Raw genomic sequence first — 15554 nt, forward strand, 5'->3', positions numbered from 1 at the left:
TGGTTAAACACATAAATAAGGGTATCACATGTTGAGATAGGCAGCTAGGGTAATTTAGGGAAATGTGGAATCAAAGTTTATGTAGTTGAGTGTGTGTGTGAGTGTTCTTGTATGTTTGTGTTAGGCATTCTGCTGGCCTGTAAATGAGCTTATTTTCTTTGATATTTTATAAAGATTTCTTAGTTTTTGCTATTGCTGTAGTATAAGTTGTTGTTGATGATGATGTTGTTGCTGCTGCTGAGCTTGACGTTAAGATTGTTGGTGTGTATTAATAGATGCTGAAGATGAAGCACAATGTTCCGACTGGGGGACTTCTACGATAGCTGTTGTTGCTGTTACAGATTCTTCTGCTAGGTTGTTGGTCACAGATGATGTTGTGGTCGCTGCTGCTACCGCTGTTGGTGTTGCTGTGGTGGTGGTATCATCGTATACCTGCTGCTGTTATGTGAGATCCTGGGGTGAGTCTATGGAGAATAGTTCCTTGTAGAGGGCAGGGAACACGACATTGGGATGTTGTTGCTTGAATTTACTCAGCGCTTCCATGTGCAGAATCGAAATGTCACTACAAGAGCGTTGTGTGAGTTATTTGGAAACCAGTCATTTGAAGACATCACTACTTACCGGAAATTGGGAATATTATTGAGTAATGTATCCAGTACCGTCACATCACCCTTGAGCGGAGCATGATTGGCCTCAAGTTCCTGCCTTATTGCATTCATACTTAAGTTGAAAAGCCTCTGAATTTCCGTATTCCCACGAACGCCATTTCGCTCTATAGCATGAAAAGATATATTGTTATTAATACGTCCAGCACAAGCCCGCTAAGTCGTCACTTACCTGGCCACAGCAGGACCAAACTTTGATACAGAGCCAATTCAGTTTCAGTCAGTTTTAATTCGGCTATGGACTTAGCCGTTTGGAAAATGCGTGACACTAGTCGCATTTCCTCAGAGTCGGATGTGTAGAAGGCTTCCTGGGGCAGCATAACATCTCCATACAGAACCGCATTCTGTGAGAGATCCAACAGCCGAGACATTCGAACAATCGCCAGCTCAAATGACCCCGTCTTTAATAGAAGGATCTGGACACAAGGAAGGTAAATAAAACAAGAAGAGGGCGTTATGAAAATTTTGCCTAAACAGCTAATGACTGTCACTACAAATCACCTGATCGTCCTGACTTAGACGCATAAAGCCTGGTATCAATTTGGCAAATTCGATGATATTCTGTATCATTTGAGTTAGCTTCTCCGCACAGTCCAGCCACAGCTCCTGTTGGCCCAGATTCTTATAATAAAGTATTCTTGAGATGTCCTGATAAACGAAAATGCACATTAGAAACATCCGAGTCAGTTCATTCTCCGACCTTGACCTACCTGTGGTTTCCTAAACATTTCGTGCACCACCTCCAGCTTGGTGTTGGTATTTGCATGGGCTTCCGCTAAGGTTTTTATGAGAACGTCGTTTATGTCACCGTCTGCTGAGTTGGTAACATGCAAGAAAGAAAAAAGAACCAATCAGAGTTGTATTAGATTACCTGTGTCTTTTCGACTTGAGGAAGTCTGTATAATGGGTTTAGACTCTATGCATCAAGACCAAGTCCCCGCATTGAGAGACAAAATCTTGGCAAAGATTCCAAAGATGTGCCCCCTATAGCAATGGGCATTGTCCTGCTGACAATGACGATGATGCTGATGATGATGGCGTTTTCCGATACACTCTGATTCCAAGTGTTCGTGTGTGGGTGAAAGAGAATAAAAACTACTGAAATTGTGTTAAATTGTATACTACCATGACTGATAAATTCGGGATCCATCATCGTACTTCGCGGTTCATACGTAGTACTGTCCACATAGTCTGCGGATATGTCGTATGCCATTGTTTGCTGAGGCGTCACCGAGGCCGAGTAGCCATACGGACTGCCATAACTGACTTCATTGCTCGAGTAGCCGTAGCTGGACAGAAAAGAGCGAAAAGACAGGAGGTTAATAAGGGCTTTGCAGGACGTCGATTATAAATACGTCTTACCCATTGTAACTGTGGTGCAACTGGTCGCTACTCGACGGCGTCTGTGTATCGAATACCGATGAATCGGGCGCCGCATCACTCTGTGCTCGCATCTGAGCTCTGTGAAATCTCACCTCGTCTTCGACTTTTTCTCTTTGTTTCTTTGACATTCTGCCGAATTTTACAGCTGGAAATGAATAAGTTAGTTGGCAATATAACCGATATATGAAGGACCGACTTATATTCGGTCTACCCCACCCTCCCTCACTTACCATCTCGGCTCATTCCCAATTTGAGGCACTTTTGCAGTCTACAATATTGACACCGATTGCGATTAACACGATCGACAACGCATTGCTTGTTGCGGGGGCACTGATAATTAACCACAGAACTCTGCGATCGCCTAAAGAAACCTTTGCAGCCCTCGCACGTGATAACGCCGTAATGGACACCTGATGACTTGTCTCCACACACTTTGCAGGGTATGATTTCAATTTGAGCTGTGTGAAAGAATACAAAGGAGGTATGAGTAAAGCTACAACAAATACAATACGGCATGCTAAGGAAATATTTCATCGCAAATATCGACATACGAAATTGCCGAACATTGTTGGCTACCTAATGAGTTGATCTTGTAAATTTTGAATTCCAAAGTTATTTGGGACTCATCTTTAGAGTTTCCTTTGTTTGGGACTTTAGAGTTTCCGAATGAGGAACCAAAAACAAAACAATAAAATCGAATAAAAATCGTCTCCAATAGCTCACACAGAAGTTTACCCTAATTCATGTGTGTGTGCGTGTTTTAGTTCTTGTGAGCGAGGGGGTCCAACGGAAGGGACGCTAAAGGAAAAACAAACATTTAATAACGAGAAAAGAAGAAATTTTGTTTCGTTTGTGTGTAAACGTGACAGATGATGAGTGTGAATGAATGTATGTACACAAACGAACGCAAACACACATACACACACTTATCTAAAGGCACTCGCATTAAAATGTATGTCGGTATGCTTGTTGGTGTGGCTGTGTGTACAAGTGTCGATGAACTTTTACTCAGAATAATATCCATATCATCGCTAAATGAACAAACAACAACAACAGCAACAGCAGCAGCAGCTACAACTACCACAAGCCCCCATATAAATTTCATTCTTGTTGTTGACGAGGAAAAACCTGAATAAAACAACAAAAACAATTGGCCCGCGCACAACAAAAACAAAAAGAGGAAGATTTACATTATTACATGATATTTCATAACTTTCTCTCTCGCGCTCTACCTCTCATCGGTATATGTTTACCTACATATATGTTTGTGGTTTGGGGAAAGTTCTCTTAGCATGTGAGAGCATTAGTCTCATACTGCGGCGTATGGCATAGAGCGCGGTAATGTCCCCAAATGTGAAGAGTAGTTCCACATATGCGAGAGAGATGGAGAGTTGTGAGTGTTCTGAGAACAGCGAGAAATGTTACTCCAAATGGGCTGCACGTATGTATGCCGAACGTCTCACGATTGTATTGACCATTTATTTTTGTGAGAATTTTGTTGTTGTTTTTTACAATAGCAAACATTGTTGTAATTTTCTTCCATTGGGTTTCTTGGATACATCATGATACACATTTATTTTGATATTTTAACGAAATGTATACTCGTATTTGTAGATGTTTCTTTTTATGGGTCTGAGACTGTTCTCAGTTTTAAGATGTATGTGCTAAAAACCCCACTGGATTATTCAGTTTTCAAACTAAAGGTTTTACCTATAAACATCACTTGATCGAATATTACATTTTCAATATTTAATCAGTTTTACTGCTTAAATGTTGAAAATCTTGTAGATGGTTTACTTCTTTGATTTGTTTCTGAATGCAATTGGAAAGAAACAGTAGCTGCTAGGAATCTATGGAGGGAAATGCCAACCGTAGTCCTCTACAATCGGTATTATGGCTAAATAAAATATTTTAGTGGATCCAAATAATTATTCTCAATAAATGTAGCTATATTCTCATTTCACGTATTTTTAGAAAATATTAAAAACTTCAGTAGTGTTGGCGGTTTATTTGGGATACCATTTGTATTTTGTTTTTGCAAAACAGTCTGGCTGAATCCCATGTTTGTTGTTTTTATAAAAAAAAACAACTATTTATTAGTGGGGAATGTATGGCATTGTTTGCCGAGGGGTAAGGCAGGGAAGACTATAGTTTCGGATCACGCCACTGATCCTCATCAGTTCCCTTAGTTTTTTGTTGGGATATTCTCCCCAGAAGCCTGACTATTTTGCAAAAACAAAATGCAAATGGTATCCCAAATAAACCGCCAACACTACTGAAGTTGTAGACGCAGGCACGGTTGAACTGTTTGGTTTGTTGCTGTATACTAGCAACACCAACAAAGTCGTTGTGTGCATTTGTCGCGATGTGACAACACACAACAGTGGGAAAGGTATGGAATTGTTTGTAAATGCCTTGTTAACCTCGAAGTGAGGCTCCAGCGAAATTCTCATACAGTTTATGTCGTTGGTCAGCTAAGTACTTCGCTTTGTTACAAGAGACATTTGGGTATGAAAGATTTTTTGTATAGAAGCAATAGCTTCTGGGGAGAATATCCCAACAAAAAACTAAGGGAACTGATGAGGATCAGTGGCGTGATCCGAAATTATAGTCCTCCCTGCCTTACCCCTCGGCAAACAATGCCATACATTCCCCACTAATAAATAGTTGTTTTTTTATAAAAACAACAAACTGGGATTCAGCCTGTCTATTTTGCAAAAACAAAATACAAATGGTATCCCAAATAAACCGCCAACACTACTGAAGTTGTAGACGCAGGCACGGTTGAACTGTTTGGTTTGTTGCTGTATACTAGCAACACCAACAAAGTCGTTGTGTGCATTTGTCGCGATGTGACAACACACAACAGTAGGAAAGGTATGGAATTGTTTGTAAATGCCTTGTTAACCTTGAAGTGAGGCTCCAGCGAAATTCTCATACAGTTTATGTCGTTGGTCAGCTAAGTACTTCGCTTTGTTACAAGAGACATTTGGGTATGAAAGATTTTTTGTATAGAAGCAATAGCTTCTGGGGAGAATATCCCAACAAAAATCTAAGGGAACTGATGAGGATCAGTGGCGTGATCCGAAACTATAGTCCTCCCTGCCTTACCCCTCGGCAAACAATGCCATACATTCCCCACTAATAAATAGTTGTTTTTTTTTTATAAAAACAACAAACTGGGATTCAGCCTGTCTATTTTGCAAAAACAAAATTATTAAAAACATTAGAAAAGATGTCGTTATGATTCGCTAGGCGAACTCGAATTCGAACTAACAAAATCAGTAGGAACCTGTTGTCGTCAAAACCCTCCAAATATAATTTACAGTAATATTGCTTAAGTTGGACATTTTAAAATTCCTTGAATATTATTATAAATTCCATTTTATTGAGGATAATATCAAACAAATAATTATCTATGTACAGGATGAAGATGGAGAGGATAACAGGTGACACGTGGTCAAGATGTATATGTTCTTACACATCCTAACGTCAAGTAAGCCATCAAATGTTGCTCCCAATTGTGAGTAGAAAAAACAACTCGAAAAGAAAGCTAGAATTCAAAACAAAAAAAAAAAAGAACACACTCTGTGCATGCACATAAACACATGCAAATGCGATGTGCTGTGTTCGTATATATATAAACTAAATGTACACAAATTCATCCACTCGTACATAAATGCCTTTATGTTGTTGGTAATCTGTACAACAACAACAACGACGACGAACAAACGCCAGAAACAGCAACAATGGCTGTGCAAAAATATAGGTCAAATTGTCTAAGAACTTTACTATGCTGCTGTTGTTGTTGTTTTCGTCGTCGTTGTTTTTATTGCTATTGTTGGTGCTTTTGTTGTTGTTGATGATGATTCTGTTCGAAATGAAGCCACAGCAAGTCTAATGCATTCGGCAGCATGTATGCCTGCAACCAACGCACATAGCCCCACTGCTTCCCCAATGTAGGTCTTTTTAATGCTTGTGTGTGCTGACTGCATCTGTGAATGTGCATTAACACACTACTACAGGCACGTTCATAACATTTCCAATTGTGTGTGAGTGTATCTGTTGTGTGCCAATGCATCGCTTGTGTTGTGGCTCATTCAGGTCTCAATGTACCGTTCGTTGCATCTTCTTTTTGCCACAGATATTGCCATCGACCGACCGACAATCCGATCGACCGTAACTGCTGCATTTCGATGCAAATGCCTAGTGGCAACGAGTCCATCCATACATGCCTACATCCCATTAAAACTGGAAAGCAAGGTTTAGCTTGGAGAAGTGGGTAGTGGAACATCAACCGCGGCCTGTCTGTGGGTCCGGCTAATGCAATCAAATACAAATGCATCAAATTGGCAGCGAAAACGAAATAAAAACAAAATGGAAAAACAACAGACATGAACGTGAACTGAGGAGAATGCAATCGCGCCAAGAGTGGGACGGCTGGTCAGGCACATCGTCAATCCAGCAAGAACGAGTGTATCTGCCCGAGCAACAACACTATCAGCCTGACCAGCAAACGAGAAACAACAACATGAAGAAGGATTGCGGTTCATCGTAACACATTTCGAGGTATCTACACAACTGTGCTGCAAACATTTGGTTCACACTCACACATCTGTATAGTGTTGGATAACTGTAAGTGCGTATGTGTATGCACTCAGCGATGTTTGCGAAAATTTATGAGTTCTACCACTTCAGCGCCAACAAGCAAAACACCTTCATCACTGCAGCCAGTGTTGCCACATCAGGCGTTTCAAAAAGCACGCATTGGATTTCCACGGGACGAAGATAAAGTCTAAGTCGCCGCAGACCACGTAGATACCGCGTTGTTAAACAAGTCGACTGGATATGGTGCAAGTGTTCTGTAGTTCGGCATGCATTAGCAGGCGACAATATTGTGTACTGACATCGATAGATCAAATTGTCTTTGTCGCCTTAATTCAATATGCTACCTAATTATTTAGACATGTTGATTGTACCACTCCTTCATACCGACGAAAGTTTCTAGTTTTATTTCAAAAAGTAGTTGCGGATTTTTTTAAGGGCGTGACAGTCGCTGATATTATACTTTAAAGAGAACATTTTCCTATCAAAAGGAAAGGATTAGTTCTTCCTTTGTGAAGTGTCATAATATTTAAATATATATTTGTAAATCATTTAATTTAATTAAAAATATAGCTTCCTGTAACAAAGTATAAATTGTATAATTGTTTAGGCTCGTGTCTAAATTCATGCATATGCGTTGGATTTTATTCGTCCCAAATGTTAAGTAGCTGCATTTCAATGAATATTACCCAAATACGCATTGCGTTTCAAAATATAAAGTTGAATACTTTTAGCATTGACAGAAGGTATTATGGATTTTTATTTATTTTTTTAACAACTCCAGTCAAGATTTTATTTTTAAAAAATGTTTTCACACATTTTCGCGTTTTCAATTCAACAAACCCTAGAGAGGAAGTGGGTATACATTATTTAAAAGTAATCAACTCTAATCTTATATACCTATACTAAATCATCAAATGGCACACTTTTAATAAACATATTTATTGGCTCGGAGACTTCACATATTCTCAGAATATTTAGATTCAGTAAAATTTTTGTTATTGTGAAATAGTCAGGCTGAATCCCAGTTTGTTGTTTTTATAAAAACAACTACTTATTAAAAATACTGGATTATAACGTTCAAGATATACAAATTCGACTTTCAAATTTGCAAGTTGGAGATTATTTGCTTCGGTCCAACTGAGGGGCGCTCAACCGATAAAAACAAGCTCCAGATTAATAAGGAAGGATATTCTACGGACTATTTTCAACTGTAATTACTAAGTCTCCAGAAGTAAACGATCGTATTAATTTTGATACCGGCTTTCTTTCTTTTTGACGACGTGTGGTAACTCTAGAAACACTAACACCACTACTCCACGACGACATCTACGTACCCAACCAGCACCATCATCATTTTGAGTGACGAGCATTGCACAAGCAAGCGACCAGCAAGCAGTAAAGCAAAGACTGGCTGTCAGCACAGAGTCCGATTCACCACATACCTACTTCGGCAATGTTCGCAAAACAACATCGTAAGTGGGTCAACGCGAAGTGGGGTCATTGCACCAACAGGCAGAAGCAGCGACAACAGAACACACAGCACCAATGAACCCAGTCCCCACAGTGCACACCGTAAGAAGCAACAACACACGACGAAAACAAACAAAGTGAGCAAGGCAGTGGGGACACGAAGCTCTACAATGGATAAATGCACGGATGGCTTAACTGTCGGTCTGCGTCGTTTGGGTAGGCAACTGACTCGGCAAGCCGCCAACCAACTGCAACATTTTCCTTCTTTACTCCTAGCTGTCTCTCCCCCGCCAGGTATATTCGCTTGCGTTGGTTGTTACTCTGGTCTGGTGCATGTATGTGTGTCTGAGTGTGCGTGCGTTTGTTTTCATTTTTGCATGACTCAATAAAAAGAGAGCCAAAGAGAGAGCATCTATGAACTCTTAAATATTAGTTTTTGCTCTCTGAGACTTAGTTCACTCACTTGGTCGGTTTTGTCTGTCTCTTAACTACAACAAAGGCCTGACAAAGAGCCCAATCTATTGCTTGCTGTGCTATCAAGTGGAGTGCAGATACTGTTGTGGTGATGTCTCGGTTAACGGTGTTTCACTGGAAATTGTGTTATACCACCAATCCATAACGTTAACATAACTCCGACTAACTGTTTGTGGCACTCAATTAACGGAGTCTTTCCTCTGTGTAACCTGTTCGTTCCTTTCTTGGCTTCAAATTGGCAATCAATTGGAAGAGTGAAGCGGAACATTTTTGTGACAGAGATATGACAGAGGTTTACTGTATTAGAAGACATTTGTTTATGTGAATGGTTGGCCCAAAGCAAAGCAATGTGCCGAACCAAATGATTTTGGACATTAGCTCAAAATGCGAATGAGAAGTCAACGCTCAACGCCAGGGAAGAAAGATTTTGTTTTCACGTTTACAGAATTCGCAGTATGAGTAATATTTGAAGACCCGAAATTACTCATACGTTAAGGTATTGCGTTTTTGAAACAAATTCAGCATAATCTAGAAGTAGTCAAACAAAATTCCCAAAAATAATTATTATTCTGTTCCCATACTGGAAGGAACTACTAATTATTACTGTTTGTTTCCAATATCAAAAAGTTTCAAATTTTATCGTATATTGTATATTCTTGCAGATGCTAGGCCAGACTTTTTATCATTCCAACATTTTGTACAAATATAGGCTACATTTAAAACACAGACTCTAAAATTGTAAGTACTCCGAACTAGGGCCAGATTGATCATAAATATGCAATCAAAAACATCAAAATTAGAATTTGTGTGGAACTGGAAAACAGAACAACAGACAGCAGCAATGGCTTCATCACATGTTCCCTAATTTTATTTCACTTAGTATTAATGTTTAAACTAACACTAACACGATTACTATCATATACATATGTACGTACATATTAACGAATGTATGCGCAAAGTTATATCCCGCCAAGTAATACAAGGTTTATCGCTTGATGGATTTCGCAAGAAGACCAACATTTCATAATAATAATTGCGATGTGTACTTACAAGCTTGTATAGAATAATTGTCTGTTGGTATTTTCACACGCATACACATGTGTGTGTTCATGCCCGAGGCCCATACGAACAAATGTACGTGGATGGACGGACTGACAATCAAGTTGTAGTCATCAATGACAAGCGGTTCAAAGACAACGACTCTAACAATAAATGCATTCCACCAAAGACTTCTAAACGGCACGCTGCACAGAAATATTGAATACATATCTATGTGCGCAGATATATGTATGTGTACATACGTACCTTATCGCCCATTGCATCAATCTTGGTGAATGAAGTTTAATTCGAAGTTTTCCACCCTAGCCCCGAAAATGAAAATAATCAGAAGCACAAAAAAGCTCTCACAAGTTCGAGGTACGATTTGATTAATGGATCTGTGGCAAAATAGATGTCATGCATTACATTACACAGACCCATACGAAGAGTGTGTGTGTAATATCGTGTGTGTGTGTGTGACGTTGTAACCTGAACTAAGCCAACTATGATAATAGTTTGAAGAAACTAGTTTGTCGTGTTGTCTATTTCGGTTTCGCCGAAATCGTTTGCAGAACCGAAACCCTCTGAAATCTTTCAGGGTTGTGTGTCTTTGCCACAGACAATACAAATACAACAACAAGAAAACTAAAATACAATTACAATGTGAATATCGAAAAACCGAAACTTTGGAAATTCTAAGAAAAATAAGTTCAACTCTACGTTTTAAAGCCCCAATAACCGACCGACACAGCGAAGCCAAAACGCATCGAAAAAAAAACTAATAGAAAAATTTGTTGTTTCATTTCGAGAGAACGGTGAGACAAAGGGGACGTCAGGACGGCCGTTTGGAAAACGTAGAGACAGACAACTAGTCATACAACCACCGATGTAAAATAGACAAAACAAAACCCAAAAGCACAACAACAAGTAGTAACATCCACAAATAGCCGCCACAAAACTGCAACAACAATGCAGACAACATTCAGTCAGCAGCGGCACCAACATTGCCAGCAACAAAGTACAATATTTTCCATTGTATACAAACGAACACACTCACACACGTGTGCGAGGTATGTGTGTGTATATGTTGTTTTGCTGTTTTCTATCTAATATCCGTCCTTGGCTCGTCTGTTCAACTTTGTCCTACTTTTGCATTAGTTGGCTCTAACAAAATTTACAACGACACACAGACACACATCCCCACTATTCCGACTAGAGCTGCATGCCATGCAATAGACACGAACGCCAGCAGTATCGCAACCGATTCGTTGAAATCTTAAACAGAAACATAATACACACATTCGCACTCGGCTGGCCACTCGTGCTGCAATCGTCACTGTCGTCATCACTACTATATTTGAAGCCCAATGCTGGTGCATGCCAGGCATGGAAATTGTGTTCGTAATCAGCTCTACCAGCAGATCGATTTGTACTACATGGTGTGGGCCAAATAACGTCTTAACATTTTCAAAAACATTTTTCGTTCCTATCCGATTTGGTCACCAAATTATAATTATGGATTCTAAAATCCCATCCCTGGCCATAACTCCTTCTTCGCGTGAATAGCATAGCATGCACACACAATGTTAATTGTCGATTTGCACATTTTAAAACGCACCAAAATGCCCGGCAAATGTACCGAGTGATTTGAACACCGCATGTCACTGTATATTTTCAACACATCAAAATATGACATCGAGAATATACACACACGCACACACAATGCTCCAAACAATGCTAGTGTTTCGACCGCCCAAAATTCACAATATAGACCCGCTTAGAGGGACCACACCCACTCACTCGATTTCAAATTTCGACTATTGTCAATGGGTTGATTAATGGACACACAATATTTTTAAGGTTTGTAACTTTACATACATACATATTTGTTGAAGACAAACTGTAAAAGAACTGGACCGACAGACCTCATTTACATGGATTCGCTGTTGAATACTCAATTCGCATCCATTTGGGTCAACCCGATTACTACCTTTGAGGGTTTCCGTGTGTACTAGACAACGGACGCACACTTTCAAATCGATTCCAAGTTGTCTGAACCTGTTTGGACAATAGACACTTGAGATCTTGAAACATCGCAAAGGATATTTTAAAAAAACTTTGAAAATCCATTTCACTAAGAGTATGTACGGATTATGTGGTGTAGCATGGTATCGTAATGTGGTAACTATACAATATTATATGCATTTATTTCAAAATGTATTAGAGCATTATTTTTATAAAACTACTATATAGACTTCATTTCCAGTAAATATTCCACAAGTTCATCATCCAGTGATGGATATGCTTAATGTTTTTTTTCGTTTTTGGGGAACCGCACCACAACTAAAATTTGCTAATTCTCCACAGCGATTCAATAACATTCACCGGATGCTTCAAAAATCCTAACTTATATATGCCAGTCTTGTGTTCTATCTTTCGTTCTTTCGAATTCTAGCCCACTTTATATTTCCCTTCTTTTTAGGATCAAATACGATTCAGACAAATTGGTATCGATTTACACATGTCCATCCGTATGTCTGACTGGTGCGAACGATAATTATTTCAATTTCATTCAAACTCTGCACATTGTAATATATCTTCCAAACTTAAATTAAGTTTCAAGGTGGGAAATATATGTTAAATCCTTCGGATAACTCCTCCACAAGGGGGTCAACATTCGGAACATTTGCAGATCCATTATCAATCGAATTGAGTTGTAAACTTTGTACATCGTTATACTTTTACAAAGTCCAAAGACAGGATGCATCGGTCTATTTCTTTTGGTACCTCTCCCACAAAGTGTCAATATTTTGAAAATTTGCAAATCCGATATCTAGCGAAAGGGATGTCCGTTTTGATCAAAATTAGCACTAATATATTTACCAAACCTTCATCGGGTAGCGTTTAAAAATATTGAACTTTCATATGAAGCTAGTGGTGTATTCGGGTTGATTCTTAAATTCACATCGCAATATTTTTACCAAACTCAGTTCAAGACCTAAAATGGCCAATATCGGTCCACTTCTTCGGGCATCTCCGACAAAAATTTAAACCGAGTATTGTTTTCAAATATAGTAGCGGGTTAAAGAAGCCGAAACAAGAAGGTGAAGTAATACATAAAATAATGTATTTAATTATTTACGGGAACGTGCGGAATAATAAGAGGTTCAAATCTCTTTCAAAATAAAATAATAAAGTGAAGTTTAGTATTGACATCGATAAACATTTGTATTTATGCAACCAATCGAAAAATAAATCTGATCGCTAGTAGTAACGACAAAGATCGTCTACGAGTAGTATTGTAGCCATGGTACAATTCTTTCCGAGAACATTATCATGTGCGAGAGGAGTGGGCATCGTCTTTTCAATCAATCGATCTTTCCCATCCCTCATCACAAATGGTCGCCCTCAAATCTCCCATGTTTGGGTTTTCGAATTTAATGAGGAACATCTATCCATGTAGGAACGTCTGTAATTGTTTTCCGATGCGATTGCATTTGTTTGAGTATCGTTTTCTCTTCGTTTGGACGAGCATTTGTGTGTGTGTGTGTGTGTGTGTGTTTGAGTTTTGTTCTTTTTCTTGGGTTGAATGACCCCCGAAAAGTAATTTTTTGTTGATTTTAGAATTTTACTATGTGTCGCTGCTTTGTTCGGCCGGTCACTCGGCTGTATGAGAAACGTAGCTGAGTATAGTCGATAGAGGAGCGTCGAGTCTGTGAGTTGGCTAGCTAGCAAGTGTTTTGTTGTTGGGCAAATGCGTGCGTGCTTTCGTAAATGTACTCATAGCAACGTAATGATGTGCGTGCGTGAGTGTATGGCTTTCATTCGTTGCCTTTCCCTTACCCGGCCGCTCACAACGTTCGGTCGTTCGTTCGTTCGGTCTGTTTATACATGTCGTAACTAGTGTTGTCGTTTAAATTCTGTTGGCCTCTCCCCGCTGACTTTCTTTCTTTCATCGCGAGTGCCTCTTTCTTTTCGTTATTTGTTTTTCGTTTTTGTTGTTTATTCATTTCATTATTATTTTGGAAACGATTCTCCAAGCGTTGTCGCCATAAACATTCGCATCCAGATATAAATATGTATGCATATTCCTGTCCCCCGCCTCCCCTTTACCAAGTCCCCACATACAGATGTTAATGTTGTTTCTCTCTTTCTCTGACAACGCATAGTAGCACGCACACACACGCACACAATCGTATACATGTCGGGGAGATATGTTCCCCGGGGTGGCGTGGGGAAGGGCGGTTAAGCAATCAAACCAACTAATGGCGTTTGATAGTGAAACTTTGTTGGTGTACGCTTTTATTTTCGTTGCCATCGCGTTTCAATTGTGGTCGTTTTTGTTGTTGGTATATTTTATGTTGATGTAATACGAAGTGCTTTTATCGCTGGCTGCCAGTGCTGTTGCCGTCACTATTTGAAAGCCCCCATCTTGAGTTTGCTATTTACGCGCTACAGAACTCTCACGGTGCCTGTGTGACTTTTGTTCGCCTGTGTGCGGGTGCGTAGCTGGGTGAGCCAACAAAGTCGTATCTCAGCAACAAATTCGTCACCTCCAAAAATGTTGGTGTGAGAGTATTTCTTTCACTTTCTTCGTGCTCATTATACGCATCCTCTTCGTTGTACGCTTTTTGATAGTCAGTTATAACCAGAAGGTTTTTGCATGGAGATATGCCAATATATGACAACCTTTGCCAGACCTATGTCCAACATTCACAATCATATGGCTTTGCTTTCTTCAAAGCACATAACTAACGCCTTTGTGTATGTGCGTGTGTGTGTGTATGTTTTGTTATTGTATTTTGAGTTTGTTGTCTACATTTCTCTCTTTCTCTAATATCTTTCTTGTATTGTGTTTTTAGTTCCCGATTTCTTGTTGTTGAAAACCAAAAACGTAATTTTCTGTTCACATCAGCAGCTACAGATGTCATAATAATGGACGCTGTTGACTGCGTCGTCGTAGTCGTCATCATCAACAGCCAGCCGACAGCTTAGCATATTTAGCTCAGCCCGCATGACTGATTAAATGCGTGAAGCGAGAATAACTGTAAACTGTGAATGGAATAGAAAGACGTGGCAGGCAGTAGGGAATCGTTCTGCAAGATGAGCCTAAATCGTACCTTTTCTTCAGCATTCCCAAAAATCGGAACAGAATTCAAATTCATTGGTGCACTTTCAATTGATCTGTTTGGATTTCTTTAGAAGACCTCGGAGTTTGGCCAAGAATTATCGAATTCCTTTAATCGGACACTGTGGAACTGAGAGGCGACCATAAACACGTATTTCACATCTACCGAAATATTTTGGAAGTAACGCCTATCCCGTGACCGATTTATAATGGTGCATTACCATATGTATTTTCGGGAGGACAAGAAATAATTATATAATTGGATGAAGTTATAACATGACGAACACGAGATGTAATAATATATAATTAAGATTCACTATGAAACACGTGTTACTCCCTCAATACAGACTTCCCTACCAAAGTCGTGATTAATTGAATTATTAACAAAAATGTATATTTTGGTTACAAAAACTTAAATTCGAAATTCCAAAATAAGAAATATTATTCAGATATTTGAAATGCTAATTTTATGGAAAAACTGAAATGGAACATTGAAATAGGACATGTACTTAGCACAAACTTGTTTGAAAGAAGCAGGATATAGCATAGGACATTGTCCATGAATACTCGACTGATTATGTTCGGATAAAAACTGATTAATATTATTAATCCAACAATTGATTTAATGTTTGCCATGTATCGGCATGGAAACAGCAATTTCGGTTAAAATAAAAGCATAAAAGAAATAATCAAAACACTGTACTTTGCTTTGTTGCTATTGTTTTTTTTTTCTTTTGGAAGTTTCCATTGAACTTCGTTTACGAGGGCTACCGGTATTTGGAGAAATT

The 15554-nt window shown here is 39.1% G+C and overlaps 1 protein-coding gene across 3 annotated transcripts in view; it reads right to left on the reverse strand.

The window, feature by feature from the left end:
• Positions 1-309: 309 nt before the first annotated feature.
• The window catches only part of LOC133337055 (probable nuclear hormone receptor HR3), a 34744-nt gene continuing 19499 nt past the window's right edge, over positions 310-15554 (reverse strand). For 2 of the 3 annotated variants that reach the window (XM_061545321.1, XM_061545319.1), the window contains exons 2-9: positions 2279-2506; positions 2028-2193; positions 1791-1954; positions 1376-1479; positions 1167-1313; positions 838-1081; positions 622-772; positions 310-562 (exon numbers count right to left, since the gene is read on the reverse strand). In XM_061545321.1, coding sequence (XP_061401305.1) covers positions 442-562; positions 622-772; positions 838-1081; positions 1167-1313; positions 1376-1479; positions 1791-1954; positions 2028-2193; positions 2279-2506 — 1325 coding nt within the window. In that variant the 3' untranslated portion in view covers positions 310-441. The remainder of the gene's footprint in view (positions 563-621; positions 773-837; positions 1082-1166; positions 1314-1375; positions 1480-1790; positions 1955-2027; positions 2194-2278; positions 2507-15554) is intronic. The other variant, XM_061545320.1, reaches the window with a different exon arrangement.

Source organism: Musca vetustissima, unplaced genomic scaffold (assembly GCF_032173495.1).
Source record: "Musca vetustissima isolate MV318-11 ecotype Yass unplaced genomic scaffold, APGP_CSIRO_Mvet_v1 utg6013, whole genome shotgun sequence".
In the NCBI taxonomy this organism is placed as follows: domain Eukaryota; kingdom Metazoa; phylum Arthropoda; class Insecta; order Diptera; family Muscidae; genus Musca; species Musca vetustissima.